Source organism: Aspergillus affinis, assembly GCF_023601865.1.
Source record: "Aspergillus affinis strain CMG 70 chromosome Unknown NODE_9_length_501208_cov_87_169129, whole genome shotgun sequence".
NCBI lineage: Eukaryota > Fungi > Ascomycota > Eurotiomycetes > Eurotiales > Aspergillaceae > Aspergillus > Aspergillus affinis.
Genome location: NW_026515790.1, coordinates 394395 through 409364, shown reverse-complemented (window position 1 = coordinate 409364; position 14970 = coordinate 394395). Strand labels below are relative to the sequence as shown.

The 14970-nt window shown below is 50.2% G+C and overlaps 6 protein-coding genes across 6 annotated transcripts; 3 read left to right on the top strand and 3 right to left on the bottom strand.

The window, feature by feature from the left end:
* Window positions 1-947: 947 nt before the first annotated feature.
* Window positions 948-2250, top strand: KD926_011735 (methylenetetrahydrofolate dehydrogenase (NAD(+)); the record flags this gene model as incomplete). Its single annotated transcript, XM_053096258.1, has 4 exons — window positions 948-1144; window positions 1312-1945; window positions 2019-2108; window positions 2167-2250. 4 exons carry the CDS (start codon window positions 948-950, stop codon window positions 2248-2250), a joined length of 1005 nt encoding a protein of 334 aa, XP_052959745.1.
* A 428-nt stretch (window positions 2251-2678) lies between these two features.
* Window positions 2679-3520, bottom strand: KD926_011734 (signal peptidase complex subunit 2; the record flags this gene model as incomplete). Its single annotated transcript, XM_053096257.1, has 3 exons — window positions 2679-2981; window positions 3062-3360; window positions 3475-3520. 3 exons carry the CDS (start codon window positions 3518-3520, stop codon window positions 2679-2681), a joined length of 648 nt encoding a protein of 215 aa, XP_052959744.1.
* A 313-nt stretch (window positions 3521-3833) lies between these two features.
* KD926_011733 (ER membrane complex subunit EMC3) lies at window positions 3834-4912 on the top strand (the record flags this gene model as incomplete). The annotated part of the gene is made up of 5 exons (XM_053096256.1): window positions 3834-3883; window positions 3948-3981; window positions 4048-4414; window positions 4481-4642; window positions 4719-4912. 5 exons carry the CDS (start codon window positions 3834-3836, stop codon window positions 4910-4912), a joined length of 807 nt encoding a protein of 268 aa, XP_052959743.1.
* Window positions 4913-5194: 282 nt separating this feature from the next.
* KD926_011732 (uncharacterized protein) lies at window positions 5195-6003 on the bottom strand (the record flags this gene model as incomplete). Its single annotated transcript, XM_053096255.1, has 2 exons — window positions 5195-5287; window positions 5353-6003. 2 exons carry the CDS (start codon window positions 6001-6003, stop codon window positions 5195-5197), a joined length of 744 nt encoding a protein of 247 aa, XP_052959742.1.
* Window positions 6004-6276: 273 nt separating this feature from the next.
* Window positions 6277-9823, top strand: KD926_011731 (MET18/MMS19 family protein; the record flags this gene model as incomplete). The annotated part of the gene is made up of 6 exons (XM_053096254.1): window positions 6277-6358; window positions 6449-6722; window positions 6825-6922; window positions 6981-7120; window positions 7173-7361; window positions 7412-9823. 6 exons carry the CDS (start codon window positions 6277-6279, stop codon window positions 9821-9823), a joined length of 3195 nt encoding a protein of 1064 aa, XP_052959741.1.
* A 452-nt stretch (window positions 9824-10275) lies between these two features.
* KD926_011730 (uncharacterized protein) lies at window positions 10276-14101 on the bottom strand (the record flags this gene model as incomplete). Its single annotated transcript, XM_053096253.1, has 6 exons — window positions 10276-13251; window positions 13308-13631; window positions 13694-13792; window positions 13854-13902; window positions 13956-13996; window positions 14045-14101. The coding sequence occupies 6 exons, from the start codon at window positions 14099-14101 to the stop codon at window positions 10276-10278; spliced, it is 3546 nt and encodes a 1181-aa protein (XP_052959740.1).
* Between the last annotated feature and the right edge of the window lie 869 nt (window positions 14102-14970).

The window sequence follows — 14970 nt, the reverse complement described above, 5'->3', positions numbered from 1 at the left end:
GGGTGACTAAACAACCGTGTACTGTGTTTTTTCCTGACTCTATGTGTATAGACAAGTTAGCTTGTACAATTTGAGACCACTGTTTTCTTTTCTTTTTCAATCAGAGCTTCGGGTTGGCTTGGAGCCTTCGAGGAACCTCAGCGGATGTCCTTTTTGGTGTTGCAACCTGGTCCTTTGTAGCTTATGAAGAAAAGGTACAATAGTGAGACGGTAAAAAAAGACAGATACGATTAATATCCTGTACGTTTAGATCTTTTCGCGCAACAGGGGAACGGGATTAGGAGGAGTTAACTGGGGGCTCTGGCTTTCCTTTGCAAGGAACGGCTTTTTGATACCCAGTTTTTCTTTCTATCGGAGTTCCTTTGTCTCCATATATGCAGTCCAAATATGATTTCCTTTGTTCGCCTACTTTCTTTTTGGAATTGCTCTAGGATCCCTGTAGAATGACGTAGAGGCCTATGTTGACATTGGCGATTTGTAGCTCCGATTTCGCCGATTCTCTGGTTTGGTTGAGCCATTTTCTCAGCAATCACATTTTCGGTCTTTGAGCATTGGACACTAGACTGCTTTTTAAATATACACAACCATGAGCTAGTAATCGATCGTGGACTTGCAAGTATATTCTAAGGTATCTCTGTGCGGCTGGCTCGGATTGAAAGGGTACGTCACAATTATCAACGCCTATTGACAGATCAAATCTCATTACAACTAAAATCCCTATGCCAAAATCCAATTCAATTATTACTGATTTGTACGATGGTTGGTCATAAACCACTGGCCTGATGGGATGCGTCGAGGTCCGAATGCGGCATTTCTTTATCGATAAGCGAGCAGTCTTTTCCGTCCCAAAAATTTAATTCCGGCTCCCCTCCACCCAAGTTATCCAAAGCAGCTTCCTGGTTCACGCGCGGTCAGCTCTTCTCTTATAAGACCTACCTCCTATAAACATGGCCTCCAATACAGATGCGGCCCCGGCCACTTGCAAGGTCATGCTCTCGAAGCATGTCTCCAACGGTCTACTTGAGGAGGTCCTCGAGGGCGTCCGGACCTTGGAAAAGCCACCCCACCTTGTGGGCTTTCTGGCCAACAATGACCCTGCGGCACTCATGTATGCCCAGTGGACGGAGAAGACTTGTCAAGAAAAGTGAGCACTTTCTCATGTTTATTGCCATTTATATCAATGGCTCCCATGGGGCCTGTTTTCTTCTCTCGAAGGACACGGGCCCGTTTCGCGACTTGCGATGTCGGAGCGCGGGGTGCCAAACCGTGATGAATCACATCGTAGCTAACGTAGTTGTTCCCCCCCTACAGCGGATTCCGTTACTCCCTTCGTGAGGTGTCGCGCGAGGACCTCGAAGAGGCCATTCTAGCTGCCAATGTCGACTCCGACGTTGACGGCATCATCGTATACTACCCCATCTTCAACAACCGGCAAGACCAGTACCTGCAGCAGATCGTCGACGTCTCCAAGGATGTAGAGGGTCTCAGCCACCGCTATATCTTCAACATGTACCAGAACATCCGTTTCCTGGACCCGGAGACCAAGCGCCAGAAGTGCATTCTGCCATGCACCCCTCTCGCCATCATCAAAATCCTAGAGCACCTCAAGGTCTACAACACGATATTGCCCTACGGAAATCGACTCTTCGGACACACGATTTGCGTGGTGAATCGGTCTGAGGTCGTGGGCCGTCCTCTTGCGGCCTTGTTGGCCAACGACGGCGCCTGTGTTTACAGTGTAGACGTGACTGGTGTCCAGAAGTTCACCCGTGGCGAAGGCATCAAGAAGGGCCGGCACGAGGTTGTCGACTTAGAGGGCCAGACTTTGAAAGATGTGGCACCGCTGTGTGACGTTGTCATCTCTGGTGTCCCTGGAGACTCCTACAAGTTCGATACTAGCCTGCTCAGAGAAGGTGCCGTGTGTGTCAATTTCTCCAGTGAGAAGGTATGACAAACGCCCTAAATACCCATGTGATTGATGCGCGAGTCCAACGTCTAACACATGGTGTCATAAACAGAATTTCGGACCCGAAGTCAAGGAGAAGGCCTCCCTTTTCGTGCCTTCCACCGGAAAGGTTACCATCGTCGTCCTTCTCAGGAACCTTCTGGTAAGTATACCTATTCCCGGTATTTGAGGGAACATGTCTTTCTAACCATGCGCAACAGAGACTCATCCAGAACCGGAGATTGGATGATGTTAAGCCTGCCCAGGCCACTGAGCGCCCAGGAACCCTGGAAGCTGCCTCATGATTTCAACGAGATCGATATAATACCTTGTGATGGAAAATGATATCACGCACAAGCCATTCTAGCCATAGAGTTTTTTTACTACTTCTATTTGTTTTATTGCTGTCTTATATCATAAATATACTCGCATAAACGATTGTACAAAATGAGCATAAGCTTGCAGCTCCTATCTGCGTTGATCTCATTGATCTCGAATATTTGTCCTTCCCCGAAGCTTGTAACATCCAAAGCAGACATACGTCCATACTATGCTCACTCCTATGCAATAAATAGTAATAAATTTTTGTTTCATAATCTGTGTCCCGCCAGACCTCGGGCTAAAAAAGGGCTTATAGGAAATAACAATTACAGAAATGAGATTGTACCCAAGCAAGTCCACTTTTGTATTTTCAAAACGTCGTCCCCTCCAAACACTTTACTCACGACACAGTCTACTTTCTCCTCTTGGCACCGTTATCTTCTTGGCTGTTCTCAGATTCCAGAGCCGCCACAGAAGCCCCAGCACGCGCAGCCTTCCTCTTCTCCAGCTCCTTCGCCGCAAGCCCTAGTACTTCGATCTCATTCGAGATCCACTGCTGGAGAGGCTTCGGATGGAAAGTGCCGTCCGCGGCGAACCAAGTCGTGAAGGAAGTCTCGATCTCCTTCTCCTGCAGAACCTTGTTGGATGACGATGTGTACTGGATGTGGAGTTTATAGAGGGGCGAGAATTTCTTGTTGGAGGAGCGAATGGAGATCTGACCAGTACCGCGTTAGTTTAGGAACTAGGAAACAAGTATTGGGAGGGTTATTTATTGCTCTTTGGGGCAATCCATACCGTTTCGCCAGACTGTCGCTTGCCTCGGAAGATCTCGCCGGATTCAACGAACCAGACCCAGAATGTGAGGATGGTGTTCAGGATGAAGTATGAGCCTACGGCGGCCAGGATCCAGGGCGACGTTGTCGCCTCCCATCCCAGTTTGCGATCAGCGTAGAAGGTAAATGCGGCGATGGAGACGGCCGTGTAGCCTAGCACGAATCGGACGTTCGTTTTTGAATGGTCTTGGGCGAAGGTGTACGGCTGGGGGAGGGTGGTCAAGTACGGCGCCAGGGAATCATCGGTGGTTGATTTGAGGTCTGCAGATGTGTTTTAGTAGACGGACATGGCTGCGAAAGCTGCGCAAGAAGGACTGGGAGCTGGGGGAAGTTGCGAGCAATCGAATGGACTAGCCGTGGGGATGCAATACTAACCATTGCCAGAGTAAACAGGCACCTTTACTGCAGGTGCGGACGCCATTTGTAGGATTTTGAGGATCACAAAATAGAAGATCCAGGCGAGGAGAATCAAGACAGAAGTATAGGCAAAAAGATTGGACTGTTGTGCAAGGAGGGACCTTTCAAGGTGGACTGTTTATAAGACGAGGGCGTTGCGGCGAGCTGTCCCTTTCGCGGAGAGCGGAGCTAAAGCGGCGTGAGATCTCACGCTAGGCCAAGCCCGCTCTCGTCGTGAGGACCGACCCGAATCTTGGGAGCTTCCGTTGTCTCATCTCATCTCAACGTCAAGCCCACCAACGCCACCCTCTAATCTTTCGCGATTAACTTCGTTCATCATGGCATTGCAAGGGGTCGAGCAGACGATTCTTCGGGATCCGGCTCTTTTGTGAGTTCTGCGAATTAGGCACTGTGAAGCCCGCGAAGCCCTAACTAACATGATCGCTCAAAAGCTACTGGATCCTATTCCCCATCTCGATTGTCATGGTGCGCCTCCTCCTAATCGATACTCATATGATCGCCTCGATACCGAAAACTAACTATGTGCAATAGATCCTGACAGGTATTCTTCGTCATTATGCCACCGTCCTGATGAACAATCCCCCGAAGCCCCCGGCCACTATGGCTGAATCTCGCGAGCGGCTGTCTCTCATCCGCGGTGTCAATCTGCGTAACAATGCCTCTGCGGTCCTCTCACGGGAGGCTTTCGAGCTTCGGAAGAACTACCTGGTCTCCGCGTACCAGAAAGGCGAGTTCTTGAAGGACCCGGAGAACCGCGGCCAGCCGCCGGCTAACCCGATGACCGACCCCGCGGGCATGGAGGCGATGATGGGGATGATGAAGGGCAATATGATGATGATGATCCCCCAGACGCTCATTATGAGCTGGATTAATGCGTTCTTTTCCGGATTCGTTATCTGTATGTTGCCTTGTTTAAGTTGCTCGATCGAGGTCTATGCTCGGTGTACTGATGCAAGTGATACAGTGAAATTGCCCTTCCCTCTCACTATTCGGTTCAAGTCGATGCTTCAGTCTGGTGTCATGACCCGTGATCTGGATGTCAGATGGGTCTCTAGTCTGTCGTGGTATTTCCTGAACTTGTTCGGTCTTCAGTCCGTTTTTGGCTTTATTTTGGGTAGTGACAACGGTAAGTCTACCTCCGGCTTCCTCTATCCCCATAGCCGTCCGAGCCTGTGACATCGCTAACATGTCTGAAAAACCAGCCGCTAGTCAAATGACCCAGCAGATGGCTGGCATGAACCCGGCCGCTGGAATGAATCCCTTCCAACCCGGTCAAGACCCCGATAAATTATACCAGAGTGAAGCTGAGAACCTGGAGGTTGCGGAGCATTTCTGCATCCTCAATGGTATCGAGGAGAGAATACTACACAACCTCAGCTCCAAGGAGGTCCGCTGAAACCGAACATCTCAAAGCAATTTGACAGTTCCCATGTTCTATATACTGCCTTGAATTTCAAAAGATCTAGAAGCATATTGATACTTCGCTACATCGAATGATAATGAAGAAGGGTTTGATAATGATATCAAAGGCGTAGATTCTCTAAGTCTGTTAGGTTAATATCATAAAGTCACATCGTAAATACACCAAAAGATTGTCACACGCCGTAATGAAAAATATGTGGAAAAAAAGCCCAGCAAATACATCGCATCATAAGTCATTATCAAATACTAATCTAGATCAACGGTAATTGATCACGCCGTTCAAAACCCACACCTCGCCGTTCGATACTTGCTCCGCAACGCTTTCGACTTCGACGTTGCCAGGTTGAATCTAGGGTATGTTAGTATGACTACCCTCAGCCAGACAGGGGAAGAAAAGGAAGGGTTATCCCGTACAAAGATCTTATCACCGTCCTTCGTCCACCGCAGTTTATCCCCCGCGAGTGTTTCCGCTTCGACACCCTCCTCCCAAGGACTGACGGTGACAATATGAGCTTCGACAAAGCGCTTCAGATTACGCCTAGCCCGATCCTGTCCATCTTGCCCTTCATAGGCATTTGCCTCTCCGAACTGGGCGTAGTCATCGGGATTCTCCCAAGGCTTGCGAGGTAGATCCATGATCGCACCATTCCGCGGCGCCAGGACCGTCAGATTCTTCGACGCATCACTCAGTCGCGATTCCACGGACTCAAAGTCCCGCGTGAGTCGCGCGAAGATATTGATGGCGCGCGTCTTCGGAAGCACGTCGGATATGATGGGGTTGTTCTGGTCAGCGCCCTTGGGGTCTTTGGCGCCCTCTCCGGTATTTCCAGACGGAGGCATGACGATCTTAGGATGAGCGTTACCAATACCAGGCTCTTGCTGTTGAAGCCAGATACTGAGACTTCGTCTCTGCTGTGAATCTTCGCCGTGACGTAAGGGGGGTAAATCGCTAAGCACGGGGGGAATACGCTTTCGAAGGGATAAGGTTGGAATGCTCCAGGCTGTAGAGACCGAGCAGATTATGACCGATATTAAAAGTATGGGAGTCCAGGTAATGTGCCGCATCTTGGGCAGATGATGGAAGGAAGACGTGTCGATCAGTAGAAATATATATCAGTCGATCGGCTGGGGTGACTTCACCAAAAGACCCATGACGCAACTGGCCGTCCCCTTTCCTTTCCCGGGTGGCACGTGATGCTACGCGGAGAACACTGAGGAGACTGAGCACGTGACTCAGGTTTATCGATAAGGGTGGCCACAAAAAGCGTCATGTTCCGGTCGCGGAGGAGGGGGAATCGACTCTCGCATTACCCCTCATCACACGGCTTCATCGCGAAGATGTCGGCGTTGCAGACTTTCCTGCTGGTAGTGGACCATGACAAGCAGGAAGCAAAGCAGATTGCGGAACGAATTGCTCAAGGTACGATGACTTACTTATCTCGCGAGGATCCTTTCGCTATCAAGAACATGAACATGGTTGTTTTCTAACTATTGTTTGGTACAATAAAAGATGTGGAGAACAAGAAGACGACCCTCATCGAAGTTGTACAGTCTTTGGGCGAATATGTCAATGACGAAGACCCGATTCTGCGAGGCAAAGCTGTCTCCTACCTCTCCGCCGTGATCATAGCGCTGCCGTCGAAGTTCCTTACCAGACAACAGATCCAGGTCCTGACGACCTTCTTCAGCGATCGTATCGAGGATGGAGGTGCTGTTGCAGGACTGGAAACGTTGCAGAGACTGGACCGTTTCAATAAGGAACTGGCAGCGGAGGTGGCACGAGCGTGAGTCCATTCCTTTCTGCTCTTCATCTGTCGGCATTGCACTCGACTTGAGAAGAGGGAAATGTGCAGCCAAGGAGCGCAGGCTTGCTGACATTCGCACAGCATTTTTGAACACTTCCAAGAACTACAGTCTCGGTCACAATCGCAACGATTCCAGGTTTACCAGCTACTCAATGAATTGATGTCCAACCACCGAGCCGGTAAGTTGAAAAATGTCCGTCTCAAAGCTGGTATTCCCCTGGTTCTGACGCTGTCTAGCTCTTCATGAAATGGGAGACGAGTCTCTGGTTGGCGTTGTGGACTTAATGACGGGCGAAAAAGACCCTCGGAACCTGATGCTCGTGTTTTCGATTCTGAAAGTGGTGATGATCGAATGGGATGTCTCGAGCCATGCGGAAGTAAGTGACATTAACTATTTGGGGTCTTAGTTCTATTAGCTGATATGAGTAGCTTCTGTTCGATGCTGTGTACAACTATTTTCCTATCACGTTTAGGCCTCCGCCGAACGATCCATATGGAATCACCGCGCAGGATTTGAAGAGCCGTCTACAGGATTGCATCTCGTCTACGGGCCAGTTCGCTCCACACGCCATCCCTGCATTGTTGGACAAACTGGACTCGACATCACCGAATGTCAAGGTGAGAGATTTTCTGGTTCCATTGGTTGGTTGTATCTAACCTCTTCACAGAAAGACGCACTCAACGCGTTGATCGCATGTGTCCGCTCGTATGACCCGGATACTGTTTCCAGATTCTCGATTACTATATGGGATGCTCTCAAATTTGAGATCCTCAACGCACAAGAAGAATTCCTTTCCGATCTCTCCCTGGATGTTTTAAATAAGATCACGAAGCGACTATCTGAAGGTGTCACGCAGGTCTCCGATGAATTGCCTCTAGCACAGTACTTGCGACCAATCACTAAGGAATGCAATGATCAATTGCAGGAGCCCCAACAAAAACAGGCGAAGCCAGCTCAACAGATACTCGGCTCCATTTCGACCGCCTCTGCCGTGTCGTTCACATTAGCGGTACAAACCATTGTTGCGCCGCTTTTGACTATCTACCAGGAGGCCGAAGGAATTGCCAAACAAAGAGCTTTGCTGGAGACTCTCATAGTCCTCTTCGATTCCGCTATCCAAGTATTTGGAGAATGGACATCGCGGGATCCCGAGCCTGCTGCCGAAAACCCTCTTCTTGAGTTTAAAGACCAATTCTCGGATATTTTTGGCCAGGCTTTAATGGGGGTTATCAAAGAGGAGGTGTCCTTCCGAGTTTCCGCGTTGAAGGGATTTCTGCGCCTGTCTACTTTGCGCAACTATTTCCAGAATAACGAAATTGGACTTTTTGTACAATACCTTGACGAGATCCTTCTCAAGGAAGAGTCTGTGGGCCGTGATGACCTTAAGAAGGAGGCTATCTCCGCATTGGCCGAGCTCTCGAAGTACAAGTCAAGGCTTATCATGGACATCACTTTCCCTGCCTTTGTGGCAACGCTGCCCGACTCTGATGAGGGTACGGATTCTGATTACTTGACGACACTCGAGAACCTGGCGCAAATCAGCGTTGAAAAGGACATCTTCGAGACCCTGGTCCGACGACTCCTGAGCAAGTTGACAATTCTGCTGCAGAAGGAGCAGCCTGGCTCCGCGGCGTATCCCAGAGCAATCATCTTGACCATCTTCTATGTCATGAGCCAAAGGAAGATAGACCAAGATCCGAACTTGGGCGTCTACTATGACAAGATAGTGATCGGCCTGTGTCGCAGTGTGGCCGAGTCAGCGTCAGGCAAAGCCAAGAACAGCATCTTGACCGATATCACCGTGCTGGACATCCTCGGAAGACTCTGCAATCTTATTGTCAGATCGCTTCCCAGAGACAAGCAGGACGAGGTCGCAGAGAACGTCTACACCCTATTTTCCCCGGCAGACAGCTTCTCTCCTGTCCCGTTTGCGCAATCCGCAGATGCCAACCAACAACGCACGATGGTCATATCCACGTATCTTCTCGCGGGACTCCCAGCGGACTGTGACAAGCTGCCATACAGCAGCCCTAACATGTCTGCTCTGCTTTCTGATATCGCAGCACGTTCCGTCACGGAATGCGAACCAGCCACACACATCGCGCTCCTTCGTCACCTCGCTCTTCTCGTCAACAAATTCCTACCAAAGAGCGACCTTGGCATCGCCACGGACCTCTTCGACTCCCTCCTCCCTCAAGACGCCGTCGCAACCGAGAAACCTAGCCCGGAGAAACTCGCCGCCACCCTCTGGCTCTCCAAGGCCCTCGTCCTCCGTCTCGCCCCAAATACCACCCAAATCCTCACCTCTCTCCTCGCCCTCCTCTCCTCCCCCGACGAAGCCACCAGCACGACCGCCGCCCGCGGCTTCGCTATCCTCCTCCGAGACGACGACGTCCTCTCCCCCGCCAACGGCGCCAACATCCGTCTTCTCTCCAAGCAACGCGTCTTCACCACCCTCGTACCCCTGATCTCCACGCGAATCCGCGAAGTCAACGTCAACTCCAACACCTCCTCAGACCCCTCAACCTCAACCTCGCACATCAAACCCGCCCACCTCACCGCCCTTTCCGGCATCCTCTCCACCATCTCCCCATCCCTCGTGATGCCCGAACTCCCCACCCTCCTCCCCCTCCTTCTCCAAACGCTCGACCTCCAAACCGCCGACTCGCAGGCCGTCCGCTCCGCAACCCTCGCCACCCTCGCCGTCATCATCCGCGAGAACGGCGTCTCCGTGATCGAGAAATGCGGCCACGTCCAAAGCCTCGTCACCCGTCTGCTCCAAACCACCCAATACATGCCTCCCGCGTCCTCCGGGTCTAGCTCTGCGGCACCCGTCAACGGAACCCGTCTGCGCGCCGACGCCCTTAAATGTCTGTTCTTGCTCGCGCAGACACCCTCGGTTGATGCGCCGGCTGTCGCGAAGGCGGGAACGCTTTCGCCGTTGCTGCCGGTAAAGAACCAGGTGTTGAGGTCGTTGAAGATGGTGTTGGATGATCCGAAGCGGGATGTGCGGAAGGCGGCTGTTGATGCTCGTGGCGCTTGGTTGAGAGGTGTGGATGATGCGCCGGATGAGGAATAGATCTAGATGAGATAGATTGGTTCAGTCTTTTCCCCCCCTTCTTTCTATTCTACTCTTCCACTCTGGTCATCTAGATTTGGATTGCTTGTTATCATTTCCTTTTTCGATTTGCACTTACACCTGATGATCTGCTTTGGTTTTAAATGAAGATGATGATACTAGTTAGATAGTATAGACCATTGGGGGATTTGTCTATAAAAGTCGTTGGTTGATTGTGAATCACATTTACGGGGGTAATTGGTATAGCATCGCTTTTATACGCCGAGCACAAATCAATTGGGTTGAAAAAACAAGATTCCATGAAGTAAACTGTTCTGCCTGCTCAACTAAGAGGACAGTCGACGACTAGAATACAGAAAAGAGCAAGATGCCCATCATCAACAAAGAAAAAGATTCAGGAAAGTTCAATGCACTGGATGCAATTCATATTGGAAGCGCACATAGAAAAAAGTTCACCAGAATACCTCTTCAGTCTGTTCCATCGGTTTGGTAGAAGGGATGGGAGAGGACTTCTTGGTGGGAACAACATCCACAGCGGCGCAGCCGACGTCTTTGATACTCTCCAATTCCTCGAAACTGAAACTCTTTGTGTCAGACTTGACTGCGAAATTTCTGAGAGACGCACGGGTAAGAGCAGTAGCGGCAGGAGGAATACTGAGCGAACTGGGAGGTGGCATGACGTCTGTGTCAGCATGAGGGTTGTAATTCCAGTAACCCACGCCGTCCATTTTGCCGATGATATTCTTGGCCACACGGAAAAGATTTCCGATGCCAGCATCTCCAATGGCGGATGCAACGGGACTCAATGAAATTGGGGCGTGAGTCTCGACAGAACCAGCCGGTTTGTCATGAGTAAGGGATGCGTCGTTCCCCAAGAGGTCAGTGGCACACCAGTCATCAGTACGTTCACCGAACTCAATATTGGCATTAGCTTTCAAGATAGCCTCGATGGCAGGACTGACCAACGAGACCTCGTACCACTGGCGCCCGGCCTTGAGCATGTCTAGAAGTGACAAGCATCGGGCTCTTTTGACCAGCGAGTCTGTGTCACAAGTTCCAATGATGAGATCTTGGACTTCCGTCACCTGCAGGAAGATATCCTGGTTGACGTTGGATTCGGCCTGGATATGCCGATGGCGTGTCAGGCGTTTCATAAGAACTTTGTCAATGGTAATGGTGTTTCCATCTGGGACTTTCGTGAAGATCTGAGCAAGAGTTTGGTTTGGGGGAACCCAACAATGGTCCGCTAGGTGCTGAATAGCTTTCTCGATTTCTGGGTCACTTCCCTCCCTGTATGTGAAGCCACCGCTCACACCCAAGTGAGCGTCCCAGGTCTGCCCAGGAAAGTGCAAGTTGACTCCACCGAGAACGGTTGTCGGATATCTAAGGCTGTTTTTTCCCTGTTCGTTCACCGTCATGATGATTAATTTGTCCGACTTGGTCCGACAATGATATTCATAGAGAACGGAGTACTCGCTGGCGTCCTGCTCAAATATGCGCCGTTTCCCTTCCGCTTTAGAGGTCTTCAAGTCCACAATGTGATCAACATCAGATCCAGATGTCGTCAGTCGACTGATGAACTTTGTGGTTGGGGGTGCAATACCGGTTTGGGGCTGGAAGATTCTTGTCCATTCGTCAACGGACATCGAATTTTCACGATAGGTTTTGGGTAACAAGGGAATTAGTAGGAGGCCGAACTGTAACTCTAGAGTCACTGTGCCTGGAAAATACTCAGCAGCCTCCAAAGTTTGCTTCAGCGCGCTAAAGAGATGTTTGATGTTGTCATTCGTACGCAATTCGTTTGCTTGAAGCTGCTCATGTTTCGCCCCCGAAGCTCTGGCGCCTTTCATTGGTTTGCCGTCAACCTTCTCAATCCCTGATGCGCCCTCAGCCCCTTTGGTTGGCTTTTTCGGGAGACCCCAGGCATCTTCCAGAGTGGCCTGTCTTTTGGCCTTCACCTCAGCTTTACCTTTCGCCTTTCCAAAAGACTTGGCCGTCTTTTGCTTCATGGTAAGGTGGTATTTACGGGTAGCGACTTCGTCGTCAGCTGACTGCATTATCTCCGGTCTATCAATCCTGTCCAGTTCTTCAAGCCTCTCCTTCGAGAATACTTGATTGGCATGGCGCTTGGACTTAGGCTTGTGGGGAGTGAAGACATCAACTTCATTGATGTGTTTCATCCCAATCTGGCCCGTACGAGTCTTCTTCAGCCGCTCAAGCCTTTCCTCCGGCTCTGAAATGTCGGTACTGGAGGATGCTACTTCCCTGCTCGATGGAATGCTGTTGGGGCTGGGAGAAGAGCCATCGGATTCGAAGCTGAGACCAGCGAGGTCAGTTGAGTGGTTGGCCTTGTATGATATGGCACCATTGTCGGAGTTGTTTTTGGGAATATTACCGCCGGATGATCTCTCTGGGATTAGGGCAGGCTGATCCATAAAAAGACGAGGAAGCACATTGGCATTGGCGTTGCAAGCTGGGACGGACGTATCAATCAACTCACTACCTTTCCGAGGCTTTCTGTTCGACCCAGACGAAGTTTCATTTGCTTTGAATCTATGGTTGTCCGGAATGCGAATGGGCTTATTGTTTGCGTTCTTCGGAGCGTCGGAATCCGACGCAAGTTCCGCTTTGCCCGCCGGGATGTTAGATGCTACATAGCCAAGGACAGCTCCCTCACGCTTGTTAATTTCTTTGTTGGGTTGACCAAGACCAGGAGTCTGCGATGCATTAGCACCGGCGTTGATTTCGTAAGTCATTTTCCACTTTTTTCGTGGGCTGTTGGTTTTTTCGTCGCTTACCGGGGCGTTGAGCGGCTTGGAATGAGATGCCGTGGACTTTGATGAGGATGAAGACAGCTTTTGCACCGGAGCCACGACCCTTCGTGATTTTATTCCAGGTGGCTTCATGGTGTTGGTAGCAGTTGTCGGCTCGTACTGAGTCTCAGGCTGTGGAATGGAAGCAAGCTCAGGGACCGGCCCAACTGGATCAATCTCAGCCCTTTCATTCACCCATTGATCCACCTGTAAGGCCTTTGCAGCCGAGAGATATCTATGGGATGGAGAAACTTCGACGGGGGAGCTTTTAGCCTCTGAACGAGGAGTTTCGACGACTTCTACCACATTGAACTGATCACCTTTTCCGAATTCCTGAAAACGAAAGTTATTCCAGACCCGCGACTCCTCGCCGGGCCCGTCCCCAATTCGTGGGGGGTTGAGGAGGTTCACAGGGAATCTGTTCGCCTGGGATTCACTATCAAAGGCGATGGACACCGTCACAAAGCTTTGGTAGAGGCTTGAAGTAGAACTTAGATCGGAGTCAGTGAGTATGCGGCGTTTGGCGGCCGAGTTTAGACGGGTGTAATATTGCATTTGGAGGCGATTGTCCGGCGAGATTGCCATGTTCATCACTTGCGGGTTGCAAATGTGCTTCTGTCACAGTGTCAGTAGAAGAGGGGGAATGATCGGAAAAGTTATCGATCACGTACCAGCGGTTCCTGAACATTGCTGATTTTCGCCAAAGCATCATCCACATCATTTTCGTTTTTTCCAGACACCTGAATGCCTTTGAGGTCTTCGGAAACAGCGATTTCCGTGCCTGTCAGTTTCGAAATCTCCGAGAGGATGTCGTGAAATTGACACGAGAAACAACCCACGCCACCTTCAGATGATGCCCAGGCTTTGGTGACCCTCATGGGGGAGGGACCAAGAGCCAAGAGGTCACCCTCTTGGGCGTTAGTGTCCTGGCTCCGAACGGGCATCGGGTCGTCTTTCAGTATCTCGGGGACTTGGAGACGGTAGATACGCGGGATCTGATGTGGAAGAATTAAGAGTCAATCAATGAGATCATTTTCTGGTTGAATGTGAGGCTTACGTCAAGGAGATCATTGCTCTCCTGTTGTTCGATGTAACGTGACAAGATCTCAGCTGCCCGGGGTAGAGAACTTTCAAACCGTCCTTGAAGCACAAGAACCTAGTGCCAAGGATATTCATTATTAAGAGAGCGACATAGATTGAACTAGCATTCCACTCACATCATCTGACTTGTTATAGTCACCATGACATTCAGAGGCACCGGTTTTCCTAGAAACGATTAGTGTTATTGGTGGAAATTTTGCAGGTCACTAAGAACTTACCTAAACTCTTGTTCAAGCTCTTTGACCTGCTCAGGGGTTCTCTGTGGTAAGTATACAGTGGACTTCTGCAGCAGGAGCCAAGATCATACCGCTGTGGTTTCAAATCCCCAGGCAGATGCGAAGGTTAAGCGTGAACTTGAAGCCATGTTCCTACTGCTTTGTAGGGAGAGCGTGCTCTTTTGATAGGGGAGTGATGATGTGAGGGGGTGCAGATACAAGACACGACTCTGAGAGTAGAGACGTGGTGTCAAAGGGATTGGCCGTAATGTTAAAGGGGTCAAACAACAGGAAACGGAATGATTAAAATGTTGTTTCAGTAGATGATTGTTGTGAGAGAAGAGAAACGGCCCCAGGTGATGATGGTGACGATAATGATGAGGGGTTGAAGGGAGGAAGAGGAAAGAAAGAGGAAGGAAGATGGAGAAGGCAGGTAGTAGAAACAGGGGAAGGTGCCTGAGTCTCCAGGTGGCAACCGGGGGGTGAATACCTCAGCCAGAGTGCCAGAATAGGAAATCAACGCAGCAGCGAGACATTTGCAACTCTATCATTCGCCGCCTGCCATTGGGCAAACGACAGACGGATACATGCAGGTAAGCGTGAAACTTCGGAAACATACGCAGTCACCTCAGTATGAGGGACCACATATTTAGTGTGAATAAACAAGCGGTGATTTTTTGCGAAGAGGAAGGATGTGGCGCATTCAAAAAGCGTGGTGAATCTGATATTGCTGCTAACCAGCCTTTTGGTGAGTGAGTGACTGCCAAACACGATGGCGGCCCCTCTCTCTTTGCAAGAAACTCACTGCGTTGAATATCAGAAAAGTGGCTTCCTGAGAATAGTCCTCTGGGTGTATGTTGTCTTATTGATCTCAAGATATCTCTAACACGGTCTAGGCCATAGCAGCCATCACTGTACTTCAAACAAGGTACATCGAGCAGGGAATTTGAATATTCCGGTCTATCTCTCCCAGGGTATCAAGCATTCCCAAACTCCGGACAGCAGCTGGGAAGGGCGA